Source organism: Ranitomeya imitator, chromosome 7, assembly GCF_032444005.1.
Source record: "Ranitomeya imitator isolate aRanImi1 chromosome 7, aRanImi1.pri, whole genome shotgun sequence".
Classification (NCBI taxonomy): Eukaryota; Metazoa; Chordata; class Amphibia; order Anura; family Dendrobatidae; genus Ranitomeya; species Ranitomeya imitator.
This window is the reverse complement of record NC_091288.1, coordinates 182683884-182698557: the sequence shown is the minus strand read 5'-3', so window position 1 is coordinate 182698557 and position 14674 is coordinate 182683884. Positions and strand designations below refer to the sequence as shown.

The following is a 14674-nucleotide window of genomic DNA, read 5'->3' as shown; positions in this document are numbered from 1 at the left end:
AATCGCTAAATGTTTGTACAACTCAAGGTTGTGCAAAAATTTAGCAATGTCTTTTTAACCCCTTCACCCCCGGAGCTTTTTCCGCTTTTTCATTTTTGTTTTTTGCTCCCCTCCTTCCCAGAGCCATAACTTTTTTGTTTTTCAGTCAATATGGCCATGTGAGGGCTTATTTTTTGCGGGACGAGATGTACTTTTGAACGATACCATTGATTTTACCATGCCATGTAACAGAAAACGGGAAAAAAATTCCAAGTGTGATGAAATTGCAAAAAAAGTGCAATCTCACACTTGTTTTTTGTTTGGCTTTTTTGCTAGGTTCACTAAATGCTAAAACTAACCTGCCATTATGATTCTCCAGGTCATTACGAGTTCATAGACACCAAACATGTCTAGGTTATTTTTTATCTAAGTGGTGAAAAAAAAATTCCAAATTTTGCTAAAAAAAAAAATAAAAATGCGCGATTTTCTGATACCCGTAGCGTCTCCAATTTTCGTGATCTGGGGTCAGGTGAGGGCTTATTTTTTGCGTGCCGAGCTGGCGTTTTTAATGATACCATTTTGGTGTAGATACGTTCTTTTGATCGCCCGTTATTGCATTTTAATGCAATGTCGCGGCGACCAAAAAAACGTAATTGTGGCGTTTTGATTTTTTTTCTCGCTACGTCATTTAGCGGTCAGGTTAATCCTTTGTTTTTATTGATAGATCGGGCGATTCTGAACGCGGCGATACCAAATATGTGTATGTTTGATTTTTTTTTAATTGTTTTATTTTGATTGGGGCGAAAGGGGGGTGATTTGAACTTTTATATATTTTTTATTTTTTTTATATTTTTAATCACTTTTTTTTTTTAATTTTGGCATGCTTCAATGGCCTCCATAGGAGGCTAGAAGCATGCATAACTCGATCGGCTCTGCTACATAGAGGTGAAGTACAGATCACCTCTATGTAGCAGAAATGCAGGGTTGCTTTGAACGCCGACCACAGGGTGGCGCTCAAAGCAATCGGCCATCAACAACCATAGAGGTCTCAAGGAGACCTCTGGTTGTTATGACGATGCACTGCTGACCCCCGATCATGTGACGGGGGTCCGCAGTGCGAGCACTTCCGGCCACGCGGCCGGGAGCGCTAGTTAAATGCCGCTGTCAGCGCTTGACGGCGGCATTTAACTAGTTAATGGGCGCGGGCGGATCGCGATTCCGCTCGCGCTCATTGCGCGCACATGTCAGCTGTACAAAACAGCTGACATGTCGCGGCTTTGAGGTGGGCTCACCGCCGGAGCCCACCTCAAAGCAGGGGATCTGTCAGCTGACGTACTATTCCGTCAGCTGGCAGAAAGGGGTTAATCCACACCTACCAAAAAAACTGTGGTGTCATGACTTGGCAGAGCTGGGGCCATGATATTTCTTTTGCCAGAAACTTTATTCCAGTCCCTGACTGGAGTAAGATTGGTGTGGAGGCGCACCCCACTTATCAGACTATTCTCGTTCATTAACAGATACCCGCCTCTTAATTAATCAGGTAGCACTAACACCGATAAAGAACCAGAGCCAAAATCTTCAGACATTTCTTCAGGTCTTAGGTAGTCATCCTCATCACAACACAGGATATTAGTTCGCTGGCTTTCCCTTCTTTATCAAAAGCATCTAAAAAGACGCAAAGCAGAAAATCCTGTACATTAAGATTTATTGTAACGTACATTTTGCAAAATCAATCTATGCTTTGTGCAGGTTCCCCTTTCAGTTCTGTTTTTACTTTTTTTTGTACAGTAGCATATAACTATAAAGATACCTTCGTGTAACTGTTTGATACTGCCTGTGTTACACCTGTGCAATCTAGTCTGATAGATTTTTTTTTTTTTAACCTATTTCCCATAGTAAAGGACATAATGGTAAATTGTAGGTTCATGTGATACAAGGTCAGCCTCCACAATCTACATTGGTAATTGATTGCTGTACTAAGCTTGGTGCGGTGTTCCTGTACTGATGGTGGGTCTGGTGCTGTAACTGTGTTTTGTTCTATATATTGCAATCAGACTATTGAGGGTTCAAGTCTCTGGAGGAGCCAAATAATAATAAATACTGTAATAGTAATATCAAAAGGGGTTATCAAGTTCTACATGGGATAGCTTTGGTGGTCCCACATCTGCAGGTGAATGGAACTGCCCCGTACAGCATTCAGCTATTTCCATCAGGCCCATGGAGCGGAGGCCATGCGCACACCTATTGCAGCCGAGTTCTTGCATCACTGGGGTTCTAGCATCATATCCTTGATGTTTTTGTTTTTTTTGGAGGGGGGAGACAAGGCATAAAATAACTGTAAATGTCCAGATGAGTTAATAAGACATACAATCCTGTCACCTTTATTTACATAAGGTAATAATTTACATTATTTTCATGTAAAACAAAATTACTCAAATTATTAGGCAAGTTTTTTTTTTTTTTTATAAGCCTCCACTTTGATATCCATGAAGGAGGATGTCAGCACATGTACATTAGCCACACTGGACACGTTAACCCTAAGCTTTTGTGCTGAAGCATCTAATGAGCATGTGCAAAGATCACTGTGAAGGGAGGGGGAGCTGACATCCCCTATTGTGATTGGTGGATCCTGTGTTATCAGCTGTGTATAGAGGATTACCTGTCATTGTAATCCTGCCTCTGATAAGGAGCCTGCTGAAAAGACAGTACGAGTCTAGGGAAAAAAAAAGCCGCAATGGCAAATGTAAAAATTCCAGTTTTTTTATAGTACAGATTGTGATATGAATAAAACCCAATTACAAATTAAAAAGAAATATATGTAAACACCTGATTTGAATAGATCCTTTTCTATTGATCGCTTCCCTTTAATGTGCATGATACGTGACCTACCACTCTGTAAACTGTTTATATGAAGCCGCAGGATGTCAGACCTCCACTGATCTGATATCGATGGCCTATCTTTAGAAAAAGTCATCAATATCAGAGGTGCCTACTGTTATAAAAAGCAAAAAAAAAAAGTATTAAAGGAGAATCCTAACACAACACTTCCAAAAATCCTGTCTCCCTGCTCCTGACGGTCCACACATCCTACATGGGGGACCAGGTTATCCATATGTCTAACAATTTAGTGTAAACTGGACACAGTGGGGCGGGGGGCGGCAAATGATGAAACCAGCAGTAGTTGATTAGGCCTCGTCACTTTTATTTCTATTATTGTGTGCTTGCCAATAATTACATCATTAGGAGCCAGTGACCTCACGCGGTACCTCATTCCCAGCGATGTCACCAGTTCCAGTTCTTATTGATTCTTCCGAGTTCAATGCCAGCACTTGACAACCCTATTGGCTGACCGCAGCAGAGCCGCGGGGCATCGTCCTTCCTTATGGAGGCGCATGCGCACATCTCCTTGTGTCAGTTCATCCTTATGAGCAAATCTGTTCAGGCCGTTATTGCAGTCAAAGTCGTGTCATTCAGATTTGGATGTTGGCACGTGTGTAAACCCAAAATTCACCCAATCTTTTTCCTCAACTGGGCGTGCATATTAACGTGAGGTTAGAGAACAAAGGGGATTTAAAAAAAAAAAAAGCAAATAAAGACCTCAAAAGAGCAGCTTTCTTCTTGGGAACAGTCTTCCTTCCACAGACCATACAGCGTGCTGCATCCTCTGCCTTTGGTAACGATTTTTTGATGGTGCAAGGGCCCAAGAGGGCGTCATCTAGAACAGATCCGATCTGGGCTCAGGCCACTGGATTATTCTACTGCCTGTTCCCTGGAACCATCAGGACTGTACTGTTCCTTTAAGATACCACATTCCTCCGTAACACACACAACAGTCCTAGGAAAAGAATCAGAAATTAATATACAGATCAGTCTCCTTTACTCTTACAATTATCAGACAAGTATTTTAGTCATTATTTTAACTTCTTGCAACTAGCCAAAGGTTTACGAAGAGACCAGGAAGCCATTATCCTCCAGTCCAGAACTGCAACCTCCCTGGAGCCAAGTAGTACAAGGTGTTCAGTGCTCAGAGACACGGCCAAGGTAAGGAAGGCAGAAACCCGACCACCACTGAGCAAGACACAGAAGTACAAGGTGTTCAGTGCTCAGAGACACGGCCGAGGTAAGGAAGGCAGAAACCCGACCATCACTGAGCAAGACACAGAAGTACAAGGTGTTCAGTGCTCAGAGACACGGCCAAGGTAAGGAAGGCAGAAACCCGACCATCACTGAGCAAGACACAGAAGTACAAGGTGTTCAGTGCTCAGAGACACGGCCAAGGTAAGGAAGGCAGAAACCTGACCACCACTGAGCAAGACACAGAAGTACAATGTGCTCAGAGACATGACTGAGGTAAGTAAGGCAGAAACCCAGCCACCAATGAGCAAGACACAAAAGTACAAGGTGTTCAGTGCTCACAGACATGGCCGAGGTAAGCAAGGCAGAAACCCAAACATCACTGAGCAAGACACGGAAGTACAAGGTGCTTAGAGAAACAGCCGAGGTAAGGAAGGCAGAAACCCGACCATCACTGAGCAAGTCACAGAGTACAAGGTGCTCAGAGACACGGCTGAGGTAAGGAAGGTAGAAATCGGACCACAACTAAACAAGACTTAGAAGTACAAGGTGTTCCTTACCTCGGCCGTGTCTCTGAGCACTGAAGGCAGAAACCCAATGACCACTGAGCAAGACACAGAAGTACAAGGTGTTCAGAGACACGGCTGAGGTAAGGGAGGGCAGAAACCCGACCACCACTGACCAAGACCCAGAAGTACAAGGTGCTCAGCGCTCACAGACACGGCTGAGGTAAGGGAGGGTGAAACGACCACCACTGACCAAGACCCAGAAGTACAAGGTGCTCAGCGCTCACAGACACGGCTGAGGTAAGGGAGGGCAGAAACCCGACCACCACTGACCAAGACCCAGAAGTACAAGGTTTTCAGTGCTCAGAGACACGGCCAAGGTAAGGAAGGCTGAAACCCGACCATCACTGAGCAAGAAACAGAAGAGAAACATCAAGACTTGAACAATATGTCTACAGATACTAATTGGCTAATGATTTTATGTACTGATGAGATGAGAGTGACTTGATGAACCAAATGGATGGACCCGTGGTTGGAGTAGTAACGGGCACACACCTCCACTTCCACTCAGACACCAGTAAGGTGGAGGTGGCCACTGTTATGGGCTGGCATTATTAAAAATTAGCTAGTTGGACTTTTTTTTTTTTTTTTTTTTGTTACAGATGAACTCAAAATTGAATTCCAAACCTACTGCCTGTTTTTAGAAGATGTTTTCCTCAAAAAACGTAACAGGAATATGTATGCATCTTTCAGAAAAAACATGTTTTTTCTACAGAACAATGCTCCTTTGCAGCATCTAAGTCTTCGCTGCTCGACCCCCAGTAAAGGCCTTAAAGATTAAAGAATAATTACATGGCCCCTTACTCACCTGACCTAAACAGTACTGAGACCCTGTGGGCCCTTCTTAAATGGCAAATTTATGGGGAAGGCAAAGTCATCTCTCTCATCAGTATGGCTACGTGCACACTAGCGTTGTGCGCCGCTGCGTCGGCGACGCAACGCACAACGCACGCAAAAACGCGGCAAAACGCACGCAAAAACGCTGCGTTTTGCGACGCATGCGTCGGTTTTTGCCGAAAATCGGACGCAGGAAAAATGCAACTTGTTGCGTTTTCTTGGTCCGACGCTTGTGGCAAAAAAGACGCATGCGTCGCACAACGCAACAAACAAAAACGCATGCGTCCCCCATGTTAAGTATAGGGGCGCATGACGCATGCGTCACCAACGCAAACCCGACGCACATTAGCTTAACGCTAATGTGAACGTAGCCTATCTGGGAGGTTGTGGTTGGTGCCCAAACAGATGATCGTCAACAGGCTCCAAAGATGGAGCTTATGACTGTTACTGAATAGAAGGGTGGCTATATTGGTGCTTGATATTTTTGGGGGAACGTCAAGTGCACTTTTGTGCATATTGAGTTGTTTGGTTACTATTCTCACTTTAGTTGCCTAATAATTCTGCACAAAGACATATTCCCCTAACAAAGACAAAACTTTTACTTTCTTAAATATTCAGGTTTATTAACCTTTTGGGCGGACCAACAGCTCTGTAGTTGCTCAATAATAAAGTTAATCAAAAATACATTGCAATATGCAAATGGGAAGATATGAACAATGTTTTGCAGACAATTATTAGATGCCATCATAAAATATGGGTTCTACATAGAAGCTTACAAAGAAGGCTCATTCCTGACACACGTCCTACCTTCAGCACCTTGTCCAGCTGCAGCTTACCGACACTTTCCCCAAACTCCTGGCTCATCCTGGTCTGGATGGCGTTCCTACGCAAGCGGTGGCCCTTGGAGAAGAGTTCCAGCAGGGTTTGTCGTTCCTATGGAACAAACATATAAAGGTTCATGTTAAGTGTGGAGACCAATGACCCTGTAACACTGAAGACCTAATGGTGGACAACCTCATCAGTGGAGAGAAGGATCTGGCATATCCGATTTCAGAGTGCCAATCCTTTTTCGTTCTTTGGAAGATAAGTCGCAGCTAGAGAAGTCTGGCAGGGGCTCAGAGAACACAAGTGATCGGCAAAACAAGGACAGTTTTTTTGTAGCAGCAGCGCACCTGCCCGACCTCTCTCTATACTCCATTCCCTCTGGAGCTGCTGAGCGCCGATCTGCTTTTTCCAGCAAACCCATAGAGAATGAATGGGGCAGCAGTCAGGCGTCCAACCGAATACTCCATGTTAATGGGGATAAAAGATACCCATCAATGAAAAAACACCCTCCTGCGGCTCCAGCAGTCAGACCCCCCATCTGGCAATCTATGGGTGTCCTATTTTTGGGAACCACAATAATCCTAACAGTTACCACTAGTTGATAGGCAATGCCTTGTTTAGGCTGGCGTACCCCATCATGTGTCGCTGTAGAGTAAAACCGTTTATTACAGGTTATTAAATGGAGCGGTGTCATCAGTGCACACAAGATACTTTGTGCTCCATCTTACCTTGTCATAGGGGTCCCCGCAGGTCCAGAGTGCAAACACTTTTTGTTCCTCAGGTGTAGCCGTGCTCTGAGGAGGGAACTAAAAACAGAAAAAAGCCTCAGACACCGAAGACAAATCTCAAGTCATTAGCAGTACTTTGTGGTTTTATTATTGTTAGTTACACTATCAGGATAAATCCCTTATAAAAGGGTCAAAGGGCTCCCCACTGCTTGTTAGAATGAACGCCGTGTAGTGAGAAATAAAAAATTATATATATATATATATATATATATATATATATATATATATAGACACACACTTGATCTCCTGACACTCCTCAGCGTCACTACCAGCGGCCCCGCCACTCAGCGTCACTACCAGCGGCCCCGCCACTCAGCGTCACTACCAGCGGCCCCGCCACTCCTCAGCGTCACTACCAGCGGCCCCGCCACTCCTCAGCGTCACCACCAGCGGCCCCGCCACTCCTCAGCGTCACTACCAGCGGCCCCGCCACTCCTCAGCGTCACTACCAGCGGCCCCGCCACTCCTCAGCGTCACTACCAGCGGCCCCCGCCACTCCTCAGCGTCACTACCAGGGGCTACCGCCACTCCTCAGCGTCACCACCAGCGGCCCCGCCACTCCTCAGCGTCACTACCAGCGGCCCCGCCACTCCTCAGCGTCACTACCAGCGGCCCCGCCACTCCTCAGCGTCACTACCAGCGGCCCCCGCCACTCCTCAGCGTCACTACCAGCGGCCCCCGCCACTCCTCAGCGTCACTACCAGGGGCTACCGCCACTCCTCAGCGTCACTACCAGCGGCCCCGCCACTCCTCAGCGTCACTACCAGCGGCCCCCGCCACTCCTCAGCGTCACTACCAGGGGTCCCCGCCACTCCTCAGCGTCACTACCAGAGGCCCCCGCCACTCCTCAGCGTCACTACCAGCGGCCCCCGCCACTCCTCAGCGTCACTACCAGCGGCCCCGCCACTCCTCAACGTCACTACCAGCGGTCCCCGCCACTCCTCAGCGTCACTACCAGCGGCCCCCGCCACTCCTCAGCGTCACTACCAGCGGCCCCCACCACTCCTCAGCGTCACTACCAGCGGCCCCGCCACTTTTCAGCGTCACTACCAGCGGCCCCGCCACTCCTCAGCGTCACTACCAGCGCCAACCGCCACTCCTCAGCGTCACTACCAGCACCAACCGCCATTCCTCAGCGTCACTACCAGCGGCCCCGCCACTCCTCAGCGTCACTACCAGCGGCTCCGCCACTCCTCAGCTTTACTACCAGCGGCTCCGCCACTCCTCAGCGTCACTACCAGCGGCTCCGCCACTCCTCAGCGTCACTACTAGTAGTTTCATGGTTTCCATTTCTGGGAAAAGAAATGACCAATCGGTTGGAGCTATGGTCAGTGATGGGCCCATACTGACCCAGGATAGAAATACAGAGATATTTTACTACTTTTTTTTTTAATTACATTTATAAAATGTATGGGGTCATTTTTAATTGGTTATTAATTAATATGGGCGCATTTTTGAAATTTTAAAAAATAAAAGTGCGGGAGCATCTTTTCTTAGAAGTCTAAGTTCCGGCTTTCCTCTACTATTCTTCCCGGAATTGTATGATGGACTTTGCTGTGAGCGACCGTTCCCCTCATCAGCGACACGTGCTCCTGTGCAGTCTGGGCCTTTCCCAAACAGTGTGTAGGGCCACAATAAATCCAAAAGGAGAATAGATGCCACAGAATTGTGATTTTCTGGGTGATGCATTTATTAAACTAGACAGAAAACCAAATTCTGATTGGCTGCAGAGGCACCTGCACCATTTTTGTTTTGTACTAGCCCCCTCCACGTAGCCAAGCAAGACGTCACATTCTGTATAAACCCCTACGTTTTTTTTTCCATGGGGGTAAATACAAAATTAGTTATGAGTGATGAGCGAACGTGCTGGGATAAGGTGTTATCTGAGCATGCTCGGGTGCTAACAGACTGACTTTGACATGCAGCCGCGGGGACTCGAACATAGTATTCAGTAACGGTGAAGTCACTCGGTTAGCACAGGAGCATGCTCAGATAACACCTTATCCCAGCACGTTCGCTCATATATCCCCCTCTATAACACACAGGACTCTAGGAGACTTGCAGCTCCGTGTTCCCGAGTTACAACCTATGAATAGGTGCACTGTTACCCAAATCTGCAGGAAAATAAAGGATTAACGGAGTCATTATTCCGTAATCAATGCCATGTAAAGATGAATGCAGGGAATTCTATTGTGTCGTTGACCTGATTAGTCGGATTATAAGAGAAGGTGCCTGGAACAATAAAAGCTTGTGAAAGAAAAACATTCCTGTGTTCCAGTGACCTGGGTACTGTTCCTCTCATTCTCTTAGGTAACCCCCTACATAAATACAACTGTGAACTGAATTAAAGGGAAATTGACAGTAGGTTTTGCTATGTATTCTGAGAGCAGCATGATGCAGGGGCTGAGTCCCTGATTCCAGCGATATATCACTTACTGGGCTGCTTGGTGTAGTTGTGATAAAAATCCGTTTTCTCTGCTGCAGATCTAGCAGAGCTCTGAATGTTGAGCCCAGTATAACCCCGCCCACACCTCTGATTGGCAAATTGCTGACAGTGCACACAGAAAGCTGCCAATCAGTGGTGGGGGCGGGGTTACACAGCAGGAGGACTACACAGCACAAGACAACTAGTCATATAGTGATATATAAAAAAAAAAATCAAAGTGCGCTGAAATTGCAAAAAGCAGTGCAATTTCACAATTTTTTTATATTTTTTATTTCCAATGTTCACTTTATGGTAAAACTGACCCAACAATATGGTCCCCGGGGTCAGTACGAGAGCGCAAATGCCAATTTACAAATTTCCAGATTTATTTTCACCACTTAAATTAAAAAAAAAAAAAAAAAAAAATTAAATACATTTGCATTTAATTTTTTTTTTTTTAATTTAAGTGGTGAAAATAAATACGGAAATTTGTAAATTTGCTTTTGTCTTTATTTTCGGAGACCTATAAGGTTTTCATTTTTCGGGATCTATGGCTTATTTTTTGCGCCCAGAGCGGACGTTCTTACTGATACCATTTTGGAGTACACGCGATGTTCTCCACTTACTGCATTTTATTGCAGCGGACCCTAAAAAATTCTGCCGTTTTGATTTTTTTTTGTTACGCCATTTAACGGATTGGATCAATTTCATATTGGATCAATTTCATATTCTGAAAATGCATTTTTACATTTTTGTTTTTATTTTTAATAGGAAAAAAAAGGGGCGATTTTAACTTTTTTTTTTTCATATTAACCCCTTCATGGCCCTGGGTATTTTCTTTTTTTTTCGCTCCCCTCCTTCCCAGAGCCATAACTTTTTTATTTTCCCGTCAATATGGCCATGTGAGGGCTTATTTTTTGCAGGGCGAGCTGTACTTTTGAACAACATCATTGGTTTTAGCATGTCATGTACTAGAAACCGGGGAAAAAATTCCAAGAGCGGTGAAATTGCAAAAAAAAGTGCAATCCCACACTAGTTTTTTGTTTGGCTTTTTTCTAGATTCACTAAATGCTAAAACTGACCTGACATTAAGATTCTCCAGGTCATTACGAGTTCATAGACACCAAACATGTCTAGGTTATTTTTTTATATAATTGGTGAAAAAATTGCCCCATTTTCCGATACTCGTAGTGTCTCCATTTTTCGTGATCTGGGGTCGGTTGAGGGCTTATTTATTGCGTGCCGAGCTGACATTTTTAATACCACTTTTGTGCAGATACGTTCTTTTGATCGCCTGTTATTGCATTTTAATGCAATGTCGCGGCGACCAAAAAAATGTAATTCGGGCGTTTCAAATTTTTTTCACGCTACGCCGTTTAGCGATCATGTTAATATTTTTTTTATTGATAGATCGGGCGATTCTGAACACGGCGATACCAAATATGTGTATGTTTGATTTTTTTATTGTTTTATTTTGATTGGGGTGAAAGGGGGGTGATTTAAACTTTTATATATATATATATTTTTTTTTTTTAAACATTTTTTTTTTTACTTTTGCCATGCTTCAATAGCCTCCATCGGAGCCTAGAAGCTGCCACAACTCGATCGGCTCTGCTACATAGGAGCGATGCATAGATCGCTCCTATGTAGTAGACTTACTGCATTGCTATGAGCGCCGACCACAGGGTGGCGCTCAAAGCAATGCGGCATCAACAACCATAGAGGTCTTCAATAGACCTCTGGTTGTCATGCCGACGCATTGCTGACCCCCGATCACGTGACGGGGGTCAGCGATGCCCGCATTTCCGGCCCGATGGCCGGAAGCAGTAGTTAAATGCCGCTGTCAGCGTTTGACAGCGGCATTTAACTAGTTAATAGCGGCGGGCGGACATGTCCCGGCTTTGATGCAGGCTCACAGCCGGAGCCCACATCAAAGCAGGGGGTTCTGACCTCGGACGTACTATCCCGTTCGAGGTCAGAAAGGGGTTAAAAACTTTTTACTGTATTTAGTAGTCCCCTTAGGGGACCAGAAGCTTGTGCCATACATAGCGGGGCCTCCTCAGCATTTATATTGCAAAAGCTACTGGAAACTGTAGAAAACAGCAGTAGGTGAGTATATTCATACATTAACACTACTTTACATGCATGCATACACAATGAATAACTTAGTGGAAGTGATTCTTTAACTCTTTGGGTAGTCTTTAGTGATGAGCGAACATGCTGGGATAAGGTGTTATCTGAGCATGCTTGAGTGCTAACCGAGTGTCTTCGACGTGCTCCAATAGTACGTTCCCTGCGGCTGCATGTCTCGCACATGCAGGGATTACGTTTGCATGTGTTGCAGCTGTCGAACAGACGTGAGACATGCAGCCGCGGGGATTCGAACGTACTATTCGAGCACACCGGGGACACTCTGTTAGCATCAGAGCATGCTCAGATAACACCTTATCCCAGCACCGTCGCTCATCACTAGTGGTCTTCTATTGAAGACTTTACCACTTCTTGGTGCATGATCCAGGGATGTAACCTGCGTCATGTATCACCCTCTTGTACAAGGCATAAGAGTTTTGCCAAGGAGAAAGGAAGAGGGGTGTTCTCTTAAAAGCATTTTCCACCATGCTACTAGAAGGCCGAGAGATGAACCTAGAGCTCTTCTTCAGCCAGCAGCCACCTCCATAGAATCGTTGTAGAGAAAGCCATCTCCTGTGACTCGCCGTAAACATTACTGTGCGGATAGGCAGAAAGATTAAATTGTTTTACGCTGGGGCAGAGATAAGTGTGACCAAGCCAAGAAAGTGCAGACAGACCAGTGTGAAATGCTGCACAGTACTTACAGGCACCATGATCTGTCTACAGCCAGAACTTAAAACCGTTTCCTGCAGCATTTTATCCGAGATGCCGCTAAACAGAATATGTCCGGGAGGAAGGCTGGCTAAGTGGAGATTAAATAATCGCTTAAGTTCATTCATGGTCAGAACATACTGCCTCCTAAATGTGGACTCCACAAACGCCACCAGTTCTTTAGCCACCAGATCCTTCTCTCCGTTCACGGACTCTTCGGAGTTCTCGTTTGTATGGACACCATTGACCAGCCCGTTATTGAAGCTTTCATACGTCGAGGTGTCCATGCTTTCGTCGTCGCTCATCGGCTCCTCTTTGATGTGGACGTCCGCCACAACGGTCACGCTGGAGGTCAGTTTGGTCTGTTCTTTCTTTTTCAGTAAATCCTTTTCCAACCGTTCCTGGTTCTCCCTGGCTTTGGCTCTGGCTAAGCTCAACACTTGGTCCCCGGTGATCACAGTGGATGAAGCTCCTGAATACAAAGCAAAAGTACCAAGAAATGAAGCCCAAGATCTGGTAACAATCTACTGTCATGTACACTAAGGACACCACTTAATATAGTAATGAATTCTAGAACCTCGGTACTTATGATGTGACCTTTAGATTCTAAAGTTGGCCAAGTAGTCTGACATTTTCTGAGGGACAGTTCTAGAACCCCGGTACTTTTGATGTAACCTTTAGATCAGGGGTGTCAAACTGCATTCCTCGAGGGCCTCAAACCATGCGTGTTTTCAAGATTTCCTTTGCATTACACAAGGTGCTGGAATCATTCTCTGCAGGTGATTAAATTATCACCTGTGCAATACAAGGAAATCCTGAAAACATGACCTGTTTGCGACCCTCGAGGAATGCAGTTTGACACCCCTGTGTTAGATTCTAAAGTTGGCCAAGTAGTCAGACATTTTCTGACGGACAGTTCTAGAACCCCGGTACTTTTGATGTAACCTTTAGATTCTAAAAGGTGGCCAAGTATTCGGACATTTTCTGCCGTCAGTTCTAGAACCCCGGTACTTTTGATGTAACCTTTAGATTCTTAAGTTGGCCAAGTAGTCAGACATTTTCTGAGGGACAGTTCTAGAACCCCGGTACTTTTGATGTAACCTTTAGATACTAAAGTTGGCCAAGTTGTCGGACATTTTCTGAGGGACAGTTCTAGAACCCCGGTACTTTTGATGTAACCTTTAGATACTAAAGTTGGCCAAGTATTCGGACATTTTCTGAGGGACAGTTCTAGAACCCCGGTACTTTTGATGTAACCTTTAGATTCTAAAAGGTGGCCAAGTATTTGGACATTTTCTGATGGACAGTTCTAGAACCCCGGTACTTTTGATGTAACCTTTAGATACTAAAGTTGGCCAAGTTGTCGGACATTTTCTGAGGGACAGTTCTAGAACCCCGGTACTTTTGATGTAACCTTTAGATACTAAAGTTGGCCAAGTTGTCGGACATTTTCTGAGGGACAGTTCTAGAACCCCGGTACTTTTGATGTATCCTTTAGATTCTAAAAGGTGGCCAAGTATTTGGACATTTTCTGACCGTCAGTTCTAGAACCCCGGTACTTTTGATATAACCTTTAGATTCTAAAAGGTGGCCAAGTATTCGGACATTTTCTGACGGACAGTTCTAGAACCCCGGTACTTTTGATGTAACTTTTAGATACTAAAGTTGGCCAAGTTGTCGGACATTTTCTGAGGGACAGTTCTAGAACCCCGGTACTTTTGATGTAACCTTTAGATTCTAAAAGGTGGCCAAGTATTCGGACATTTTCTGCCGTCAGTTCTAGAACCCCGGTACTTTTGATGTAACCTTTAGATACTAAAGTTGGCCAAGTTGTCGGACATTTTCTGAGGGACAGTTCTAGAACCCCGGTACTTTTGATGTAACCTTTAGATTCTAAAGTTGGCCAAGTAGTAGGATATTTTCTGACGGACTTGTCACTCACTGCTGATATGTAAAGGTTGTAATTTTGGATGGCAAGTTTAGAAATCACTCATTGATCACTGCTGTGATCTGCTGCCTGCTCTAGGATTCCATCTATGGAGACCACGGTAGCCGATTATCCATGATTGATTCATGCCAACCCAACTACAGAACCGAACAAAGATCGTAAAAATTCCAATACGATAGATCATCTTTTTTCTCCCCCCCAAAAAAGCTGCCTTCGGTTAGCACCCGTCAACGATCACAGAGAGTTGGCCTAGACGGCCACCCAAAATCTTTGTGTATGGCTAGCCAAGATAAGTCAGCCAGTGTTAAAGGACATAGATGTACGGAATGCGCAGGGTATACCTGGAGGTAATTATTAAAGAGCTTTTAGATTCTGGTCATAACCGCATTAC

The 14674-nt window shown here is 44.9% G+C and overlaps 1 protein-coding gene across 1 annotated transcript in view; it reads right to left on the bottom strand.

Annotated features, from left to right (window-relative positions):
• Nucleotides 1-2329: 2329 nt before the first annotated feature.
• Nucleotides 2330-14674, bottom strand: part of POLR3E (RNA polymerase III subunit E) — a 32044-nt gene continuing 19699 nt past the window's right edge. The window contains exons 18-21 of the mRNA XM_069734175.1: nt 12329-12807; nt 7010-7087; nt 6264-6389; nt 2330-3814 (exon numbers count right to left, since the gene is read on the bottom strand). Coding sequence (XP_069590276.1) covers nt 3758-3814; nt 6264-6389; nt 7010-7087; nt 12329-12807 — 740 coding nt within the window. The 3' untranslated portion in view covers nt 2330-3757. The remainder of the gene's footprint in view (nt 3815-6263; nt 6390-7009; nt 7088-12328; nt 12808-14674) is intronic.